Source organism: Varanus komodoensis, unplaced genomic scaffold (assembly GCF_004798865.1).
Source record: "Varanus komodoensis strain SLA01 unplaced genomic scaffold, ASM479886v1 scaffold101, whole genome shotgun sequence".
NCBI classification, from domain to species: domain Eukaryota; kingdom Metazoa; phylum Chordata; class Lepidosauria; order Squamata; family Varanidae; genus Varanus; species Varanus komodoensis.
Genome location: NW_025335275.1, coordinates 352,412 through 374,014, shown reverse-complemented (window position 1 = coordinate 374,014; position 21,603 = coordinate 352,412). Strand labels below are relative to the sequence as shown.

Below are 21,603 nucleotides of genomic sequence, written 5' to 3'. Positions count from 1 at the left end.
GGGAGCGCATTCCATAACTTAGGCGCTCCCCAGAGAGGTCCGCCTGGCGCCGTCGTTATTTGTTTTTCGGCGCCAGGCAAAGACCTTTTTATTTAAGCAACATTTTAAATGTTAATACTACTGAATTTTATCTGGCCAGGGCGGCTTATTTTATATTGTGTGTATATTGTATTTTAAATTATTACTATTCTATATGTATATTTTAATTTATGTGGTTTTATTTATTGTTGTAAGCCGCCACGAGGCTTTGGCGAATGGGGCGGCATAAAAATGTTTTAATAAATAGATAGATAGATAGATAGATAGAGTTATGGCTTTGCATTATTTGGCCTTTTGGAAGCATATTTTAATATGCTTCAGCTAGAAATTAAAATACAACCACCTAACAATTTGCTCCCAAAACTGAGGAAGCACCCAGGTTGCTAAGAAATGGGATCTGGGAAGGACAAAAATCCAGACAGACACATGAAGAGTTGTGTTTATTTGTCTACATTCAGCATAATCCAGATGTGCTGTCTGAATGACCCAGACATACAAAACCCACTCTTTCCCACAAATTTTAAAATAAAATCCTCACTTATAAAACTGAAAAACACTAAAGCATTAAAATACAGAAAGCTTGTTTAAACTCACTTCACAAAAGCATTAGCAGAAAATATCCCTCATCTATTTAAAGCCATGCTGTGTTTGACACCTGAATGTCATTTAAACAGAAAAGGGATACTTAACTCAAATTCTATTTAGACAAAAAGTTGAGATGGCAAACTAACAAACCATTAAATACACCATTAAATGTTCAAAATACAGCTAAGTATGGAATTACAAGGTACTCAACCATTAGTGACTGATATCACAAAGAGCACGGCAACATGGAAACGGGGTTTACATGTTTACTGTGATGCAATAAACTCAATATCCAAAGGGTATGCAAGTTTAGAAGATAAAAGCTTCACACCCACCAAGAACAGACTAATTTATCTGTACTGATAGTTCATGCTGTGGTCATTTCTGCCATAGCCAGGTTGGGGGGCTTGGTAGGAATTGGGAGGTCCACTGTAATTCTGGTTTGAAGCTGGCGGGTTGTAGTTTGACTGAGAATATCCACCTAGAAAAAAGGGGGGGATGGGTGACTTTAATACATGACTATACCTGCTTCTTTGCTAATGTAGTTCCAACTATCATACACAAAATACTCAGATTGATTGGGTGAAACTGAGTGAATTTCAGAGAACTTTGGATCCTTCACTGCATCATGCACAAGCATTGCTCCTTCCCTGTATGCATGCGGTATGCACAGGAGAACTGGAGGGGCAGTGTCAGTCACTGCATGAGAACTTGGAAAAGTAAACAAGTGAACAGCAGTACAAGGCACTTTCACTGTTTGTCTCCAGAGCCAACTGACTTACAAGCACCTCCAATCCAGTTTGATGTATGTACCAGAAGCCCTTGAGAGTGGGTACATCAGACAATTAGATATACACAGATCCTGTACGCTTTGCAGATTGTCAAGCATCTTTCATTGCAATGCCTGTTTATTGAAAGAATCAGGTTTTCCATTCTACTTACAATAAATTGCATTAGTGCTAATGTGCAAGTGTCTCACTTTTCCCTAGCAATAATGCAAATTAGTGCAAATGACCCCTAGAAGTGAAAAACCAGTCTGCAAATTTATGGAATCTGCATGACTTAGAAAAACTGGCCTACTGGAGACTCCAGGTCAGATTCATAAAAATCTGAACCCATCTGAATCCACTGTGAATTTCTTTAACCTCTACCAAAACTCCTGATAATAGCTGGCTTCTAAGGCAAGGCAAAAATTGTAGACTACCAAGTACAGGAGCTTAACCAATATGCAAACATATCAAGGTTTGCGTATTTCACTCTATACTGACCTTGCTTACCTTGGTAAGATGACCCTCCTCCCCCAGCTCCTCCCCCATAGCCACCGGCATTGTAGGAGGCACCTCCTGAACCGTAGTTATTTGCGCCACCACGTCCGCCGCCTCCACCTCCGCCACCATAACCTGGAATTAAAAATGCACACTGAAGGAAATCTTATCAAACTGCTTTGAACAAATCTAGAATCAAGAACATTCATACGAAACCCTGGCAGAGGATTGCATTTAAGTTTTAAACTCTTCATCTACAGGGAGCTCAATGGTTTTCACCACAGTTACTTCCCCTGTATTCTTTTGCACCCCAGTAGCAGTGGAAAGACTGTGCGGCACTCAACTAGTAGAAACACCTAAGTTTTCCAACACTCTGCTCAAAATAATTAATTAGGCAACAGAATGCCTTCGGTTATCACAGTAGCTCCTATTATGGACCAAATGTGCCAGAAAGCCTTTTAAGCAAAAGTGTTAACATTGCTCTTAGAGTGTGAGGAACTATTAAAGCCTTTCACAACTCCCACCCACCCACCAGGCACTCACTGAATTTACTTTCATAGTTGTAGTCTGATCCTCCACCGCCGCCACCAGGGGAGTTGTAGGAATTTGAGTAGGAAGCATAGTTGCCCTGGTTGTATCCCTTCTGTTTGCCTTGTGGTGGGCCATAGTTGCTATACTGGTTCTGGTTATACGATTGCTGCTGCTGGCCTTGATGGGACTGATAACCTGAGCCATAGGAAGGCTTCTGTTGTCCTCCATGCTGCTGCTTCTTTCCAGCATGCTTAGGAGGAGCAGGAGAGCCGTAGTCACCACCTTGGTAGTAGGACCCATAGCCAGAAGAGCCACCGCCCCCTCCTGCATTGCCAGAATGACCACCATTACTGTAGAACTGACCTAAAGAGAACATAAGAGTCAAATGTGACTATCAAGAATGCCTTGCCCCAAGTTGCTCCCCACCCTGCATTAATAGGGCAGAAACCCTCAGATTAGGCAAACACTGACTAGAACAAATCACTTGGCAGATGCATAACAGGGATGTATTCCTCCCAGTTTCCTTAATGTTAAAATGCAACTTATAGCTCTAGCTGGAAGGATATAGCACTCTCCACACACTTGCATGGCTCTCACTCATTATACAGCCCACATGTGGACTCAAGGGTGGCCAGCCATAGTTGTAGTCTCTTTCTTAAATCAGTTTAAGCCTAAATCTAGAATGCTACACATTTAATTACACCAGCCCCTTTAGGCAGCTGCATTTAATAGGAAAAGAATATTTAATACACCAATTGCTACCGTTTCAGTTTCGCTTATCCAACACTTACTCAAGTTGCTATAAAATCATATCCTCTACCAAAGTTTAGCTCTAATAGTTATACACTTGAAGGTAGGAAAGTATACTTCTACTTAAGGTTTTATTCCAATAATGAAGTCCTGGGTTGGGGGGGGGAGGAATCTCCCAGTATGCAAAAGGAAACCATAATCACAGCTGGAAGCAAAAGCAGTGAACAAAATTTATAGAACTTACAGGAACAGTAAGCTATCTAGGTATACACAGTAAGTAGAGTCATTTGGGTACAACTACTAAAGATTGCTTCCTCAGTTTCTAAGTTCAATCCCAGGTTACAGAAAATTTAGTATTTTTACATTTGCCAGAAAAAGGTGGGTTATGCCTGCTTAAGATTATTACAGGAAAGTATAAATTAATGTGTATGAGTTTAAAATATCATCACTAAATCCTATTTTAGAAAATAAGGTCTTTGAAGTCTGACACTTATCCAGTTCTCTGTAGTATGATGAAACATATTAAACATTTTGAAATTCAGACCTTTTAATATTCTAAATATTAATGAAGGTCTGGGACTTCTGCTTCAATTCTATCTGCACACAACAGTTTCATTTATGAGTAAACCTGCTTAAAAAAAGTGCTATGTGCAGGGACCACTTCTGAGAACCACTGACTGCTGAGGACCTGACACTATATGGAGTACTACTGGTTTAATCATAAACTGGAATATGGTTTTTGGAAATGAATTTCTACTTCTTAATCCAACCTCTCCTTGAAACAAATGGAATATCCACCACATAATTATTGCAATAATTGAAAAATGGCAATTTTCACTCAACTACTTCTCTTAAAAAAAGGACATTTAGTAACTAAGCTTATATTCAAAGCCTCACAGTGAAAGCTTAACTCACATGTATCTTCTTTTCCCCACTACTTTTAAGTCAATAAGGTAAATGTTAGTTAACACTGAGCAGGGTAAACATATTCAATACAACTACTGAACCAAAATGGACCAAACAATCAGTTTATTAAAAATCTGAGCGACTAGTTCATTCCCTGTGCCTTTCAGCGTTCAGTAGCTTTCATTTCCTGGGACATTACACACTTCTTTTGGAGAAATGTACTGAAGGAAGGAAGGAAGGAAAGCAGGAAGGAAGGAAGGAAGGAAGGATAAAGAGCCACCCCCACCAAGACTCCAAAACCATTCAGAAAAGGGCTTTAGGCTTTTTATCTTTAGTTGCAAAAAGCCCAGTGCCGCTAATTAAACCATTCAAATTTTAAGAGATAACATGATCCAAAAGTTGTTGATCAGGTAGGTCTTGCAGGTTATACCAATACAAGAAGCACAAAGGATGCAGAGATTAAAATTAGCACGTACTATATCACATACAAGTCAACAATAGGCATGCTTAAAACATTACGTTATGGTAGATTCCAAAGTGTTAAAAGTCTCTATCAGAGGCATCTACCTTCTTTTGGGGACTAAAATGGTTAGGTATTGTACAAAATCTGTTGTAAATTAAGACAAAAAGTTAACACTTTTGCATGTTCCTTAAAAATGAAGTGATGCTTTCCATAAAAAGCAAACAGGGGCCTTTTGCTTGTAAGCAGAACAGAAGTGCTCTTATTGTGCATAATGCACAGACATTCCTTGAAATTTAGCTCCCCCACAGTGTACATCGATATGACCAAAGGCAAGTCACAATAAAAACTGCCACTGCTTGTAGGCTAACAGTTTCAGACAAGCTGCGGTGAAAAGCCACTGTTGAGAAACCCAGTGAAGCACAGGGACACAGCACGAACACTTTGGGTTTTGGAGTTCGAGAAAATTGGAGTAAAAAGCTGTTTTATGTGCAATACTTTTAGATGATCTAGGAAGACCCAAAATCATGATAGCCGTAGCAGTCTGTGAAAAAGTCACCTACAAAAGGGGGAGACAGAGCAGAGGAAAAAAAATTAGAATTTTCGAAAATGGCAAAATGTGCCACATTTTTAAAATTTATTTTTTATTTCTCTGCTCCCGTCACCCCCACTCCCAACAAAGGCCTTTCAAAACAAAGTTGTGCATTTGTCTTTAGGGAGATTGCTTAACAAGACTGGTGTATTGCTTCACTTGGCTTAAAGCAGAGAAATTTTAAAGTCAACTTTATAAGTGAGATGGTTTTAACATCAGATTTTTTTTCCTAATTGCACTATGTAACATAGAACTGAATTTTGCTACCCCCAAAGTGTTGTGTTTTTATGAACACTTACTATAGCCTGCTGTTGCAGAATTGCCACCATAGCCATAGCTTCCATATCCAGCTCCTGTTAACAAAATGATTGTATTATTCACTTGACACTGTTACACAGAAATAGTGACTTTAGTGGACCATTTTATATGCTTACAAAATGTATGCATAGAAGCATTTGAGCAAAGAATGAGCCAGTTCACTGGACCCGGACTCATCTTCCAGGACCACCTTGAACTCAGTAGTAAAATTAGCCTCAACCTGTAAAAGTGTTAGGGTTCTTCCTATCTCAAATGGGATACTGTAACTATATGGAAGACTGAACCTCATATATAAGGCAGGTTACAAAGCAGATCAAGTTGTACATACAAGACTATTAATCATTGCTTCCTCACAGGTTATGGATAGTAACAATGCAACTCACCAGCATTCATATAGCCTCCATGATTGGCACCACCAAATCCACCTCTGCCTCTACCACGACCTCTGATATTTCCTCCTCTACCACGCCCCCGCAAACTTGGAGGAGGCGGCACTTCAGTATGCATAGGGCCCCCCATACCATAGCCTGGATTATGCTGTTGAAATGAGTGAAAACACAGCCATTAGAAGTTGCTTATTTTTGTTTCTTGCTTACTTCACACTATTCCCAAGTTAACTCTTAAAGTTCTACCTAGTGGCTACCTGTAATAATGAATAGACTGTGCTGGATAAAGCAAACGTCAAATCAGTGCTATATGGTTTTCAAATTAAGCACCTAAGCTTCTCTTCCAGGGGAATACTATCCCTTTAGAGGGCCGCAGAGGTATTCTTCATTAAACTAACATCAGAAGCTGTCAGTAATCACACTTACCTTCACAGGAAATTTGGGTCCACCTCGTGCTGGCATAGGGGCCCTTTTCTTCTTTTGCTCCATTGGAAGAGGGGCATCTGGAAAAAGTTTTTCTAATGCAGCCAGTGCAGCATAGGCCTTTGCCACTTTTTTGTTTGAACCAGCCCCTTGGAATTTCTGGCCATCAACCTCAACCTTTAAGATAAGCAAAGGTTTCAGAAAGGGAGCTGCACCTTGCCAAGCTATTATGTTTATTAAGAGCAATTCTGAAAGCAGTTTTGTGCACCAATTCATCTCACCTCCATCACAAACCGCTTGTCGTGACTGCCACCACTTTCTGAAATCAGTTCATATTTTAAGCCACGCCGTTTTTCATTTAGTTCCATAACTGGGTTTTTCCCATGCTTTGTCAGTATTGGTCCTTGTTGTTTCACATTCTAAGAAGTTAAAACATTACACTGATTTCTTCCGATTTACAAATGCAGGTCACTTATTTTGGGGTGTCCAAGATAAAACAGTGCCAAAAAACTGTTTATCAAGGGTTTACTGAGATGAGTATTCTACTTGCCCACTGGCTGGTCAGGCACAGCCCTAACTTTTCAGAGCAAAACAATGCATGCAGACTACAGAAACTGACTAATGCAGCTTGACTGCTAGAACATACAGTGGTACCTCAGCTCACAAACGCCTCAGTTCACGACCAAATCAGGTTGCGAACAGAAGTTTCTGAAAATTTTTGCCTCAGGTCGCGAACTCTGCATTAGGTGACAATCACGATTGCGCCCGCCTCACCCCAAGTGCGCCCGTGATCGCACCCGCCTCCCCGAGCATGCCTGTGATTGTGCCCGCCTCCCCCTCAGTGCGTCTGCTTCAAATTTTTGTGATTAAAAAAGAGGCACAGAACGGATTAACCTTATTTACATTGAAACTTATGGGGAAATTTGACTTGGTGCACGACCAATTTGGGTCACGACCAGAGTTCTGGAATGGATTAAGTTCATGAGCCAAGGTACCACTGTACTTTGCATATCTAGACAGACAATGATGGAGATACTGGCAATGTAAGTCTTGTTAGAAAACAATTTACTAGAACTGGTTTTAAAGTGATATGTAAAAAGGAGAAATCTCCTGGCTCTCTGAGGACTACAGAAAATGTAATTGAGTGGGAAAAGAGGGTTCAGGAGTGGGGAGGAAGATCAGAATACCCGGGGCGGGGGGGGGGGGCAGCACAGCTGTGGTTCTAAAAATAGAGTAGAAGCTTGACACTGATTATAGTATGGTTGTGATTTTGGCTTGAAGAGTTAGGGCTACAACTATAATGAAAGATGTGCAAGCAATGTTCACCTCTGTTTGTTCTGAAGGAGAAGCAGCACTAGGTGTACAAACAGTTTCCACAATAGGAGGAGCAGTAACAGCTACTGGTTTCTGATCTGTTTCCTCTGCTGATTCGTCCCCTCTCTCTCTGCCCTCAACACCTGTGGGCAGTCCCATATCTTGTAACACCTAAAAAGTAAAAGATAACAGATGTATTCATCGTAATGTCATCTGTCCTTAGGCTTCAGTACAACACATACTGAAATACTACTACTGTATAGCCAGAAACACTATTACTTGTACCACTTTAGGGTATCAAACCAAACAATGTTTCCACTAACCATTGTTTAGAATCCAAGCCATACTATAAGCTTCCTAATTTAAGGTTAATTCCATGATTCAGAATCTGCTTTTGTTTCAGCTTCCAACTTTTAAAAAGTTATTTATTTCAGTTTCTATGTAAAGTGGCTATAAGCTGTTAACTACAGTTTCTCAATTCTGAGGACACGAAGTCACAGTGAACATAAACCACACTGATTAAAAACCTACTATATAATGTTTTTCTGATTCTGGCTTGCTAAACAATGATAACCACCTATTATCAGTATAGACCCCACACTACATCATGGTTAAGCTTCCTTGAACATCTGAAATTACATTACTTTATTTTAATAGACTATATAGGAACCTTTTCCAAGCACAAATTGAGATAAATCCTAAGGGTGATAAAACACATATAGATATTCCTTACCTTTACTGCTACGTGCAGTTTGGCTGTTTTTTTGGAAGGTCCTGAAGCTTCATATGTGATACCATCAACTTCCACAGACATAGTAAATATAGGAGCATGAACTGGACCTGTCTGAGACACTAATTTATATTGAAGTCCAGGTTTTAGTTGATTCAGCTTCATCAGAGCATTCATAGCTTGTGGAGGTTCTGATTTCTCCTCTGCACAAAAGAAGTACCTTGTCAGATACTGACATCTTTAGTCCCTACACATGAATGTTAACAGTGTTTTTCTGTGTGAAGAGTCCTAACTATACAGCCATCAAGAAAAATAGCCAAAGCAGTTGCTACCTGTTATTGTTTTCTACCATTCATTTATAGTTACATATCAACATGAATCCAACATATCTGTCTTAGCCAAGCACCTGGAAAACTTAAGCATACCTACCTCTTGCCAGCTCAATACCTTTTTTCTGAATCTTCTTTTTCTTTTTGCTTGGAGACTTCTCCTCTCCATCTTCTTCCATAGGACGTTTCAATGGAGTGATGGCATATGTAGTGCTGGGAGGAATCTGGACTGCAGATAAGATTTTAGGTGGTCAACTAAAAAAAATACTATCACCATGACAGTCAAATAAAATTCCTCAAGAATTAAAAACCTACCAGTGTAGTCAACTGGGTTTTCATTTTTTGGTTTTTTGGGCATCTTTGATGGCAATGGATCCATCCCCAGGACTTTGTGAAGCTGGCCAAAAGCAGCAAGCCTTAGAGCATGCTAGAAAAATAGGATGTGTGTTACTAAAGCACCCAACTTGCTCCCAAGCTTCTCCCACATACTAGTCAAACAGAACTCAGTCCCAAGATTGCAAGCAGAAAACTTCTGAAAACCAATGTTAGCAAAAAGTGGAAATTTAGTATTACTCATTAAAAACCTGACACCTCATTTCTGGCAGACGAACAAAAGTCTCCTGCATTCTTTATATGGGACCCTTTTTCTGTTTAAATAAAAGCCAGCCTCATTGAGGTGACTAGCTATCATTAAGAACCCATTGCGGTTTGTAACATCTGTAATCAAAACTATACCTGAGCACTCTGTGTGATATCTTCCCTTTGCTGTCTGTCTAGATGCCCAATAGCATCTGTGGCTTCTTTTTCACAAGGATCATAAATACCAGAACCATCTGAAGGCAGGAAACAAGGAAGATACGCAGAGAATTATCCTAGGGTCTCTTTGTAGACTCAATTATTCCCTTAGCATCACCTAAGATTACCAATGTAAGCAGCCCAGTTGTAATTCTGGATCCAATGGTCAGTAATTTGATCTAGTCTACAATATGGACCATTAAGCCCAGTGATGTGGCAAGCCTGTGAAAAGTCTTTAAATACTCCAAAAACAACTTGTGCAGTCTGTCATATCCCATTAAGGGAAGTAGAATAACGGGTCCACGCTCAATGTGCTGTCATGCCCTACAGACTCTTAAGTCAAACAGATAAAAAATGATCACATCTAACTGGTACTGGGAAACATAAAAGTAAATGTCAGTTACTTCCACTGAAATTTTTCAAAAGTGAAGAACCATCTAACCTGGCATAACTATTCCTGATGCAAGGCATTCAAGAACTCTTCTGAGGGCCTCACCAGCTCCCATTGGCCGATTGGCTGTTCCAATAGATTTTTCACACAACAGCTCTAGAGGCTGAAAAGACATTTCATATTTAAAAAAAAAAACACAGAACGAACATTCAGTAATGGTTTTAGCAAATTTAAGTCCTGCTGACCAAACAATGTCAATAGTACCAGAACTGATGAGGTAACTTATAGGCCTCGTAAACTTCAGGCCCACGTAAGTTCTTTACTATTTATTTCTTGGTTTGAAAGATCAGCAACTAGTCACTTAAATATATAATCTGGTTGAGACACACAACACAGCTAGAGAACTGGACAACCCTGCTTTGTCAACTGGCTGGCACACTGAGCTCAGTGTTCTTTCTATACAATAAAAACCAGTGAATAGAATAAATTTTTAAACTTTGCAAGCAGAACCTAAAGATCCAGTCTGGATAACACACTGACTCTCACTGTTGGTTATTTAACCCATGACAAGTTGTGGCATTCATGGGCATCAGACTGAATAAAAAGCCTCGGCATGGAGAATCAGTGTGTCTTGCAAACCAGGTAAATGGGGGCTATAGATTATGTGAGGACAGTTTAACCCTTATATAACCCCATATGACCAGCCCCATACAGTCTAAAGCTTTAGGATATCGAATGTTCTCAGATGACCTGCCTATTGTTCTTAATTCCATACAACTCATCCAATGCAGTCTTCAAATGAAAGAGACTGTATCTTTACTAACCTCACCAGCAACCTGGAGGGAAGCACATTCACCCCTAGCACATAATATTTTAAGTATTTAACTCCAGTTGGAAACTTACAATGGGCTTCTAGTGCTTCTCTGCATGAAAGCAAGAGTTTCTCATCTACTATAAAACCAAAGGCTCTTATTTATTTGCCTTGCATCAAATTCATCCTCCTGACTTCAAAGCTAATACAGCTAACACTTGGATGCATGATTTGTAATGCACGGCATTTCTACCCATCACTGGATAGGTATTTCTTTTTTGTTTACTTATTTATCAGGGCTTTTTCAGCTGCCCTCTCTCCTGAAGTTTCTCTGCAAGGCACTAGAGAAACAAAAGGTCCTATTTACAGAAGACTGCACTGGTAGTTTCCTGTGATCTTTCATGAAGGTAGCAGTACAACCCAACTAATTCCATCACACCATCCTCAGTGCTGCCATTACTGCTTATCAGGTCACCCACATTTTGCAGCTAAGCCTCCCCCAACCCTCCCAAGTGGGAGTTGCATATTTAAAGCTAACTCCCATAGACACCACTACTCATTCTGGATGTAATAATGAATTGCAGCAGGTTGTCTGAACCCAGTCTTTATTACTACAAAGTTTTTAAAAAATCCATTTAACTTGTACCATGCTGCTTATGAACACATCTGTCAGCAGAACTGTTTACTTGTGTGAACATGTGGTTAGAGGGAGTGTTGGACAAATTCATACCATGATGTCTCATTTATTATTCCCACCTAAAAATCTGATAATGCTATGTATTAAATGCCCATTCAAAAATATTTTGGTGCTATTAGATGTGTATATTCTAGTCACTTAAGATTTTCTACAACCTCAGTCAAGACTTTTACCATCTATTTGACAACTGCTAACCCTCCACTACTCCTAGAAACCTACTAAAGACAATTAATTTAGATTACTTTCAACCCAACAATCAATGTTTAACAATCCACACTCAACCTAGGAAAGATTAGGCTTTTCTTAATTTTTCTCCCAGTTTATTTTTAACAATAAGAACTGCTTTCCATTCTATTTTTCCACACTCATATATTAAAATGGAAATGTAACTTGCGAGATTACCCATCCTCTAAGTGGAGCCCAAGTAGGAACACGGCTGCACAAATCTCTCAGCACTCTGATGACTATGACACAAGACTTCAAGCCATTTGCCCTGGCCTAGAACAAAACAGTAAGCAAGAAAGGCTAAGTAATGAATACCAGAACCAAAGTGAGACAAAATATAAATTCTTGTAGTGCTACTTTGTCAAGGGTAAACTATGTATTACATATCCATAGCTTTTTAATTCTGTAGTTTTAATTACTATGAAATGAAAACTTACTCTTAACACAAAGCAGCAGCTAGGCAGCTATTCCTTTTTTTTGTGAAAAACTAAGTTCATTCAAGTGCTTCTTTAGCAACTGCGCATTTAACAGCTGCTAAGTTCTGCACATCTACAGTCCAGTATTAAAACTTTTTAATGAAGTTAGGCAATTACAACTTACAAGGTTTCTACTTAAAGACAAATATAAGAACAAAATGCAAACCTGGAACCACTTGGCGTGTCGGAGTGACGCCAAGGCAGCAAGGCATTTCTGCCTGTCCAGAACGTCCGGTGAGTCGTTGACTGATAGCGTTTCTATTCGTGGGTGGAATAAGAAGACAAGGTACAGTTTGACCAAGGGGGTTCTGTCGGGTGGAGAGGGGATGAGGCAGTTTCCTAAAGGGCAGCTGAGGCTCCCAGAACTCTGATCTATAGCCCTGTACCTGAAAGTATAGCCTCTATATACTTTACTTTTTCACCCTTATGAACTAACAACTACATAAGGAGAACAATGTGAGGCACTAACTCATTCTACACAAGGAAATGAATCCTACATTGAAGGACAAATAGACTATTTTAACCAGGCTGCAAAAAAAGTATAAAACTGCACTAACCAACAGAATGGAAGGTTAAAATTAGATTCCCACTCTATATCCTGTAGAACATAACTAAGATCTTTTCTAGAAGGGAACTCCCTCCGCCCACAAGGCTCGACTGCCCTGGCCCCAGCCCATGACAGAGTGCGTCCTGTTGGTCAAAGGTCCAGCGTCCCTAAAATCGACAAACTAGAAGGCTTGGTAGATGTAGTCAGATATCAGAACCATAAAACAATCAGAACAAAATTATCATGTCTATGCTGCAGCAAAACTGAAGATAGGAAAAAAGCCAGGGTTTTAGATAAAGCTGGTGCAAACCTTTGAAATACAAAATTTCAGTGTTGCATATATGATTCACCTACTTTAAAATATTCTGTATTTATTCAGGCATAAATTAAGCTTTTAATATTAAGGATGAATTCACACATGCAAGTTCATTACTGTAACAAATGACGATATGCATGTATGAAAAATAGCCACATCACAAAGAACAGATATTTTGGAGCATTTCAGTATCACCTTGAATATTGTGTGGACTGCCTCCTTTGAACTCAGCAGAAAATCATCAGGCCGAGTTATTGTTATGGTTGATAAATTGTTACACACATGCATATGAACGACCCCCAAAGCATGTTTGAATGTAAGGAAGAATGGAGTAACTTTATCCAAAGCTTTCAAATAATTCTGGAATTCAGCTGAACAGTCTGAACCCACCCCTACAAAAAAGCCCCAAAGCAAAAAGCCACCAATCATTTTTACTGCAACACAAACTATTTATGTAACATATCCAAATTTATAAACATGCAGAAGTCATATAAACTAAGACTTCATTATTTTAAGTGGTTTTAGATTTCATTTATAACACCCATATTGGTCATTAAAGTTTGATGAAGAACATTGTTACACACAAGTAAACAAATGCACTTGCATAAAAGCTCAGGCCATACAAGAAGGCCTCAACACATTAGAAGTGTTTTAATTTGGAAGGTACTACTCAGATTCTAGAAGCCTATAATCCAGTCATTCATAGCACTGTGATAATTCATAAGAATTCAATACTTCATATTGATTGCATGAAATAGCTTTGTCTAAACAGCAATTGTACACATTGAACAGCAAAGTCAGCGTGGAAACTCATTCTGTGGCTGTTAGAGTTTTCAGTCTTCCATACCTCCAGCTAACATTTTTTCCATTTCTTCTCTTACAACAGGGGATGTCAAGTGGATTGTAAGTGTCAGTGGAGGCTCTTTTGTATTCTTAATGACAATTGCAGCATCACTGATAGACTGGATAATTTCATATTTATCTTCAGTAATAGCCTGAAACACAAAGAATTGCTTAAGTGTTTCTGCAAATTCCCTCTTTCTCACCTGCATCTCAAACATTTAAGTTCAAGCTTTTAGTCAATTTCATCTGTTGTCACCATAGCTGATGTATCCAAGACTGATTTAGTATCAGTGACTATAGGGATAGATAACTTCCTCAAAAAGACCAAATGCCCAGAAACTGAATCTTTCATCACTTCACAACTCTCTACCCACATTTCTCAAAGCCTTTTTGGCACTACTGCTTCCACTTGTAGAACTGAGAGAAAGCAAGACAGGTAAAAAGCCAAGGAAAAGAGAAAGGAGCAGCATCACTTTCAACTTTTCCTTATGCTGTCTGGAACTCCTCTCAGGGGTACTGTGAAAATCAGGGCAGACACTGCCATGGCCAGCAAGATAATTGACCACATGTCCAAGTATTCCTCAAAGAGATCCATACCACACAGATCACTCTAACACATACCCACGTCTCCCATTTGCCTAAAAAATTTAGTTTATACAGCAAATGAAAGCATCCACAGCAGCATGCTAAGATTTCAAACAAACTGTAATAAAATTATGGATAGGAGATAGTTTCTTAAATATCAAACTAGCCACTTAGTAAATCACAAGGTTCTCCCATTTAATTTATAACTTTCTTGATGTTGTGCAGACAGATCCACATGACTAAGTTACCAAAAGCAGCATGAGGAACAGGATGCAAAAAATGGCAAGTGAATCTAGCTGTTACTAAAATATTAGGCTACCAATTGTCCAATATTGAGGATACTCTGATTGCAAGAAATGTTAATGTTCCATGATAAACAATGGCAATGCATGCAGTATGCTCTATGCAAACTTGCTATAAGCTGCATCACAGTAGAATGCACAACCACCCCTTAATGGTATTTTCAATTAGACCAACTCTGTGGGAACAAGAGCATGAATTTTCCACACCCGCTGGCGTGCAAATCCCTCAACTTAGCCCAGAAGCACAATTTGCTACGTACAGTAACATCTAAACAGCCTTAATATACTCAGGGCATCAAATATGTTTGGTAATAATTGCTCATTTCATACTTACAGCAAGTTGTGTGCCAAGATTTTCAGCTACTTTTTCCAAAAGACCAATAGTGGGTTTCTCCTTGCACAAGAGAACCAACTCAAGATCCAAGTCTCCCTTGAGCAAGAGGCCCTTTGCTACAAGACCAACACGCATAACTCCACGGAGCGTTCTAGTCAAGTGCTCAGCTGTTGCCTTCTGCTCACTGAAAAAATTTGAACACAAACATTAGTGAAAGAGAGGTACCCTAATAATCAGCTCCTGTATTATTGTTCTATTTTCCAAGAACAAACTTTTATTTATATTTATTTAAAATATTTATATGCCGTCCTGTTGTGAAAGCTGTCCTTTTCAGCAAGCAAGGAAGATACTGAATACAATACTGAGTGGTTTCGCAAAACATCTAAGAACCAAGAGTTCTTCAGAAATTTCACTGCCCAGCACATCATGCTCTAGTATTAGATTCTGACCATCCCATTGTTACTTCTGGTTTTATAACCCCATATGCAATTTTCTAATCCACAATTCTTTGTGGTGTTAGTGTCAAGAAAAAAATACAAGTAGAACTCCTCCTGCACTCTACAGCCCAAGTGGCAAATGTCTCCTCTCAGAACCAAGCTGAGAAAGGATGGCTTATCATAAAGTATAGAAACCTTTCCAAGGACTCTTAAAGAAAAGAAGAAGTAAGACTAGTTTTTTTGACCCTCTGAAGTTCAGTGAAAGGTCTAGGAGAGCCTCTCTTAACCCAGTACTCTCCAGATGTCCTGGACTGCAACTCTTCTTAGCCCCAACCACCATGGCCAATGATAAAGAATTACAAAGTATGTGGTTCAAAACAGCTGGAGGGCATTTGGCTGGGGAAGGCTGATCTACCCATTCTCCATTCTGGGATGGGGAAGGAATTGCACTGGGCATCAGGAGCAAAGCAAGTTCATAATGTGACAAGGCATTCTTTTGAAAGAACAGCCAATCAACAGTAATCACAAATTTTGGCTGACTGCTTATGCACTGTTTGTGGACCTTGATTATGGGGGACATAGACCTTTTTTAAGCCCATAGACTACCTGCCCCATAAGGTGAGCAGGTCAAGAGGCCTGCATCCATTCACTGTGATGGCAGGATAAAGATTGGCCTCAAAAGAATTGGGAGGTGTCTTCCAGTTCAGTCCCAAGCAAAGTCTTTCTTCACTGGGGAACACCAGTGTTCTGGACTATTGGATTGTGACAAATACAGAGAATTACTGTTTTGCCCAGAGGTTACCAAGTCTTACTAAAAAGAGCAGAGATAGGACTGTAGCCTGTGTGATACTGAATTTTTCTACTGTTTTATGTTACAGAACATCCAAGTGTACAACTCTGATCTATCCAGTACATTTCAGGGATATGTTTTAGATAAATTAACTCAGGGTTAAACACATATTTTTTCTTTTGTTTTCTACTTCGCTGATGTCATTGACAAAGTTGTGCATAGGCACCCTTGGTGCAGCTCCACCTACAACACAGGGTACATTTGTTAAGCATTGTTGAATAAATAGGAACTAACTTGCAATATTTCATAGATATATCAGCAGTACAAATGTATTACATTATTAACTTAGATTTTATACTTATTGCACATATTTCAATGTCCCCCATAGTTCTGGTGCTCTTACCCCAATACAGCTTCATCATTTGCAGTAGCTTTTGATCTGCAAACCAGACTCAAAAAACAGAAGCCGTCTTAATACTTAACATGTATATATACTTCTTTGAAGTTTTATAACTGATAATTTTATATATGTATTTTCTAATTGCAATCATTACAACAAACCTTCCGACTTCCATATGTTTTGGACTTCCAACTCCTACCAGTCTCAGCAATGTGGCCTATGGTCAGGAATGCTGAGAGTTGTAGTCCAAAACATCTGCTAGGCACCAGGATGCGAAAGGCTGCTTTACAAGTCACTAATATCTCCTATACTGAAAATGGGAAGAAACAAAAGCTAAAAACACTTAAGTTTCCTAAGGTCACCTAAGGTGCAGTCCTGTGGCTGCCAGACAAAGCCTGGCTGGTCAGAGGGGGGAAAGTCCCAGCAATGTCCTCCAACTGCCATCCTGCTGCTCTTTCAGTCAACAGTTTTTCATGCCTGCTGCAATTCTGAGGTCCAGTCTCGAAGCAAGACAACTCTGGATGTTTTGAGAGATTGGGGAAGGAAGCTTCGCTACAATACTATGCATCCTGGCAACACCTCAGCTTCTCCTCGTGTGCAGGGGCAACAGTCTTTGACATCTAAGTCTTTCTCAGAAAAGGAGAAGCAATGAGCTGACCTGTACTTCCATGTGTCTTCTGCCCTCCCCTGGATGCCTGTAATTCTCTGAGTTTGAATAGCTGCAGGCAGCCACATTAAAGAGCACTGACAGTCAGTTGACAGTAAAGACAAGATCTGAACCAAGGGCTTCTTCTTTCACAGATCAGTCTTAGCTGCTATGCTACAGCATCTCCCACAATGCCTTCTCTTTGCCTTACTATGCATTAGACAGCTATGTGAGCATTTCTTTTCATGGAGTTTTCCATTACTATTAGAAGATACTATTCCATTAAAAAAAGATTAATACATTTCCAATCAATTTAGGTAATTTCAAAGTTATTTTTTCAGTCAACTGTTCCCTGAAAGCATGTATTTTTTTAACAAAAGTCTATCCACAGTGTCTTTTAATACTTAAAATCAGCATATTTTCAGTGTCTTTTAAAAATTAATATTAAGTTTTCAAATACTGATAATTATACAGCATGTAAAATTAATTTAACAAATTTATGTTTAGTAGGCTAGATCAATGCCACAAGGCATTGGAACATATTCCAATTCAAAGTTCTCCAGAAAATTCCAATCACTCAGCTTTCAACCTCTCCCATATGCAACTTGCAGTCTTCCAGATTTTTTGGCATGCATCTCCCATCACACCTTAACAATGGGTATGCAGACTAGGACTAAAGGAATAGGCCCAAGCATCTGGAGGGCTGCAGGCTGCCCACCCCTACTGTAATTATATTAATTTTCAGCTTGACACTCTAAACCAGCAAGTTAATGCCTCTACAAATGCATAATGAAGTATGCTCTCTTCCTGATTTGAAATCTGTATCGTAAGAATTTGAGCTCATTATACTGATCAATTTCACTTCTATATTCACTGCATTCTGCTCTACCTGGGATAGTTGTAGTCATCTATGTAAAGCACGTAAAATGTAAATGTGCTTATGTGAATGTAAAGCACATAAAAATAAAGGATTTACTATCAATACACATCTAAGATTATGCTTTAAACAATTTTGTCATACTGGTAAATCCTTTGGAAGCCACTGACTGGACTGATGTGAAGTTGTGAACATTCTAGTCTGCTAAATTAAACAACTGGAACCATAAACACAGGAAGCGCACAAGCTTTCTCACTCTATAGAAATCCAAGTTTTGTCCTTCAGATAAACAATAATGGATGAGGGCAAGACATAGGCCTCTCCCCCTCCATCCCCCTTCAAATGGGTGGGTTTCAATCCTACACATCTCTACTCACTAGTAAGCCCTATGGTGTCCTATGGCATTTTTTCTTCAGAAAATGAGGACATCAAGGCCACTAATTTAGCCGTGCAATAGTACTTGAGAAACGTGTCCAAATGTCTGAGAACAGATGTCCTGCAATACCACTTGCCTTCCTTCTTTGTTCTCTTCTTCAGCTACTGTCTCCATAGACTCAGGTTCTGGCTGCTCACTACTGCCCTTTTCTTGCTCATTAATCCAGTCAGAGACAGCTTTGAGAGCACGTTCGGTATGGGAGACCATGTTCTGAACTGCTGTCAATTCTTCCTGAGTTGGATAAACTGCAGAATGCTTTGCCATGACATGACGGTCATCATTCACAAAAATACGCATTGGTCGCTGAAAATTAAAAACGTACAATAAATTAACTAACAAATAGTCATGCAGCTGGCTTTCACTTCTGCATGACAAGTTCTTACCATTTTTGCTTTGTAACTTTGGCTGATGTTTTCCAGAAATATACGTCTTCCTGGTTATGCTAGTACTACTGTTTCTAGTACTCTGAAGAATAAAAAGATGACCAGTATCAGAAAAGCCTGTAGATATACAACAATATAGTACAATATTACACATTTACATTATAGCATGATATACCATTCCACTATGAAATGCAGTAAGTCGCATGTGAGCCGAAAGTAAATTGTTTTATTATAAAAAGAATGGCAAATGCATACCAGGCACATTTACAATATGTAAACATCTAAAATGGAGCCTTCTATTTTCAAAAATGATCAAAACTCATCAGCTGTGAAACTAAATATAGTAGGGCTTCACTGGAAACTCACACGTAGTACTCTGGGGTCCTTGAAAGACAGAATGTAAGCTTGTTTTCTTCCATGAGATGTAATCTTCTCTCAACTAACAAGCCACCTAGCACAAATTCCACAACCTTTAGTGCTAAACCAGAGAGACTCTACTTGCTTAGATATATGAGCTTTGTGGTGCAGCAGTGACACTGGAAGCACCTTTCACAATATGTTGCTGCTCTGCAGCTATTGAGATCTTGTCTTGAGATCTTAGCATGTATCTCAAGGCAATGACATGCAAGTACTATCAGACAGCAAAACTTTTACAAGAAATTATGATACAAGCTGACCATAAAAGTCCATTTCAACCCATCATCGTTCTATTATTAAACTTTTTGTGTCTGCTTTGGTTAAGCTTATGAAGCTGCACTCATCTATCTCAAAAGAAGGCTCCAGCCACTGAGCCTGGTAAATTTTTGTCCCTGTTGTACTTGTTGAAAAACTGCTACAATGGGCAGTTGGTAACATTTCATTTTCACTGCTGAAGTTTCAGCTAAGAGTTAAGCACAAATCCACTGGATCCTACAGCACTATCCCATATAGCTATTAATATACTAAAGTATCTTTGAATGAATACTATTCTATATGTTAAACACATCTCCTGTAAGTCCAAGTTCAATGCATGCATTACTGCACAGCTTCCAATACTGATATTAAAACATGGCAAAGTTAAAATTGCTGCATCTATTGAACTAATTCAGTAATTGTGTAATCTATTATCATTTTCTGAACAAATGAATAATTGGATTATTAAAAAAAAACAATTTCCTCCCGTGAGGTCATGCTTGGTTATAATGAAACATGCCATTTGGGATCCCTGTTCTTGGTTCCAAATAGTGCAACAAGAATTAAGTTGATAAATACCACAGGACTTAAGTAATAATCAGCAATAGTAAATGACAATCAAAAAAAGAGCTGCCTTTGCTTACAGAAAGGGAAACTAACATTATATGCCTACATCAACAGGACGACCCCTGACACCCATCACAAAGTGAGCAGACTGTTACACTTCGTCAGGCCCCACGTGAAAAATCTTTTTCCTGTCTGCAGGAGAAGAATGGCATATACACAAGCCCTCTAGAGTCCTGGGCCCTTCAACTGTATTTTTACCACGTGTGAAGGGCGTGCGTTTCAAGAGCCGCCTGGGCAACGCTTACCCTTCATATGATAAAAGAAAAGGAGGCAGAGATCGCCTAAGTTCTAACGCGGAGGGGGAAGCCAGGACAGAAGTGAGTACTCCTGTCAAGGCCGAGATGACGGGGGGTTGGGGGGAACGACGAGAGGCCGATGAACTACAACCCCACAAATGGGGAGCCCAGAGGGCCAAGCGAAGGTCAGAGCCCGCCGTTCGGAAAGGCTCACACACCAACAGGCCAAAAAACTTATTTCCTTCAAGGAGAACGAGAGCAAGACGAACAGGTAGCAATAAGGTATTCAGAAGCTATTGTCACCCGACGCAGAGGAGGCGGCGGCGTCTGACGTCGCTACGTGAGAAACACGCGAACGGGGAAGCGGGGCTGGAGCATTAGGCGAAAACAGCGCGCTCACCTCTCTCTACCCATTGCCCACTTTCCGTTGAGCCGCCCGCGCGCCATTACCACTCTCTACCTCCCTCCCGCCTCCTGGCCCAGCCGCCGCCATTTTGTTTCCTCAACACAATGGAGCGCGCACGAGACAGGAGAGCGGAAAAGAACGGTGCTTCTTCCCAACCAACGGAAACCTGTCCCTTTTCTCCCTCAGGCACAGACGATCTTTTCTTCCTTCCCGTGAGAAAGTACCGTTTAGAAAGCTGCCCACCCTCGGCACTCCTTTCATTCTGCGGGGTCCTACTTACCGAGCGGGCTGGGCCCGTCGACGACGGCCGGTACCAACAGCCCCCACACGAAGCAGTGGGTTGATATGCCACTTGAGCGCTTGATCTCCCGCACGGAAGCGGCAGCCACGGACGGGTTCGCCGAGCTCTAACTGCAGCAAGGGGGGGGAGGGGCGGAACGAAAGAAAAAGGCAGGGCCCCGGTCACGTGCTCCTTAGGTGGCCATCTACTCCAATCAGCACTGAAAGAGGGGGCGTGGACTATAACGTTCGCGCGCCGGCAGACTGAAAGAGTGCGTCTCTTCTATTGTCGCCGCCCTCTTTTCTGCCGCCATCTTATTATTCGTTCTGCGTAGCGACGCACAGGCGCTGGACTTTACAGCGCCTCATCGTACCCCCCCTCCCCTCCGGGCTGGCATTTCAGACGTGCTGGCTTTCCCTGTGTGGTGACCCAGATTTTCTTCCTCATGCGGCTGCCCTCTTTC

At 40.2% G+C, this 21,603-nt stretch overlaps 1 protein-coding gene across 11 annotated transcripts; it reads right to left on the bottom strand.

Annotated features, from left to right (window-relative positions):
* Positions 1-464: 464 nt before the first annotated feature.
* ILF3 (interleukin enhancer binding factor 3) lies at positions 465-21,285 on the bottom strand. Of its 11 annotated transcripts, none has more exons than XM_044419284.1 (20): positions 21,141-21,285; positions 18,920-19,036; positions 18,613-18,839; positions 14,951-15,134; positions 13,734-13,881; positions 12,190-12,281; positions 11,725-11,820; positions 9,866-9,977; positions 9,364-9,461; positions 8,944-9,055; positions 8,729-8,857; positions 8,303-8,502; positions 7,582-7,740; positions 6,537-6,674; positions 6,259-6,432; positions 5,830-5,983; positions 5,428-5,481; positions 2,433-2,783; positions 1,893-2,024; positions 465-1,105 (listed from the first exon to the last, which is right to left on the bottom strand). In XM_044419284.1, exons 2-20 carry the CDS (start codon positions 18,920-18,922, stop codon positions 975-977), a joined length of 2,694 nt encoding a protein of 897 aa, XP_044275219.1. In that variant the 5' UTR covers positions 18,923-19,036; positions 21,141-21,285; the 3' UTR covers positions 465-974. The 11 variants fall into 11 exon arrangements, with proteins under 11 accessions (XP_044275219.1, XP_044275218.1, XP_044275220.1 ...); XM_044419283.1 differs by having other exon boundaries at positions 18,920-19,001; XM_044419285.1 differs by having other exon boundaries at positions 1,902-2,024; positions 18,920-19,001.
* Positions 21,286-21,603: the final 318 nt, after the last annotated feature.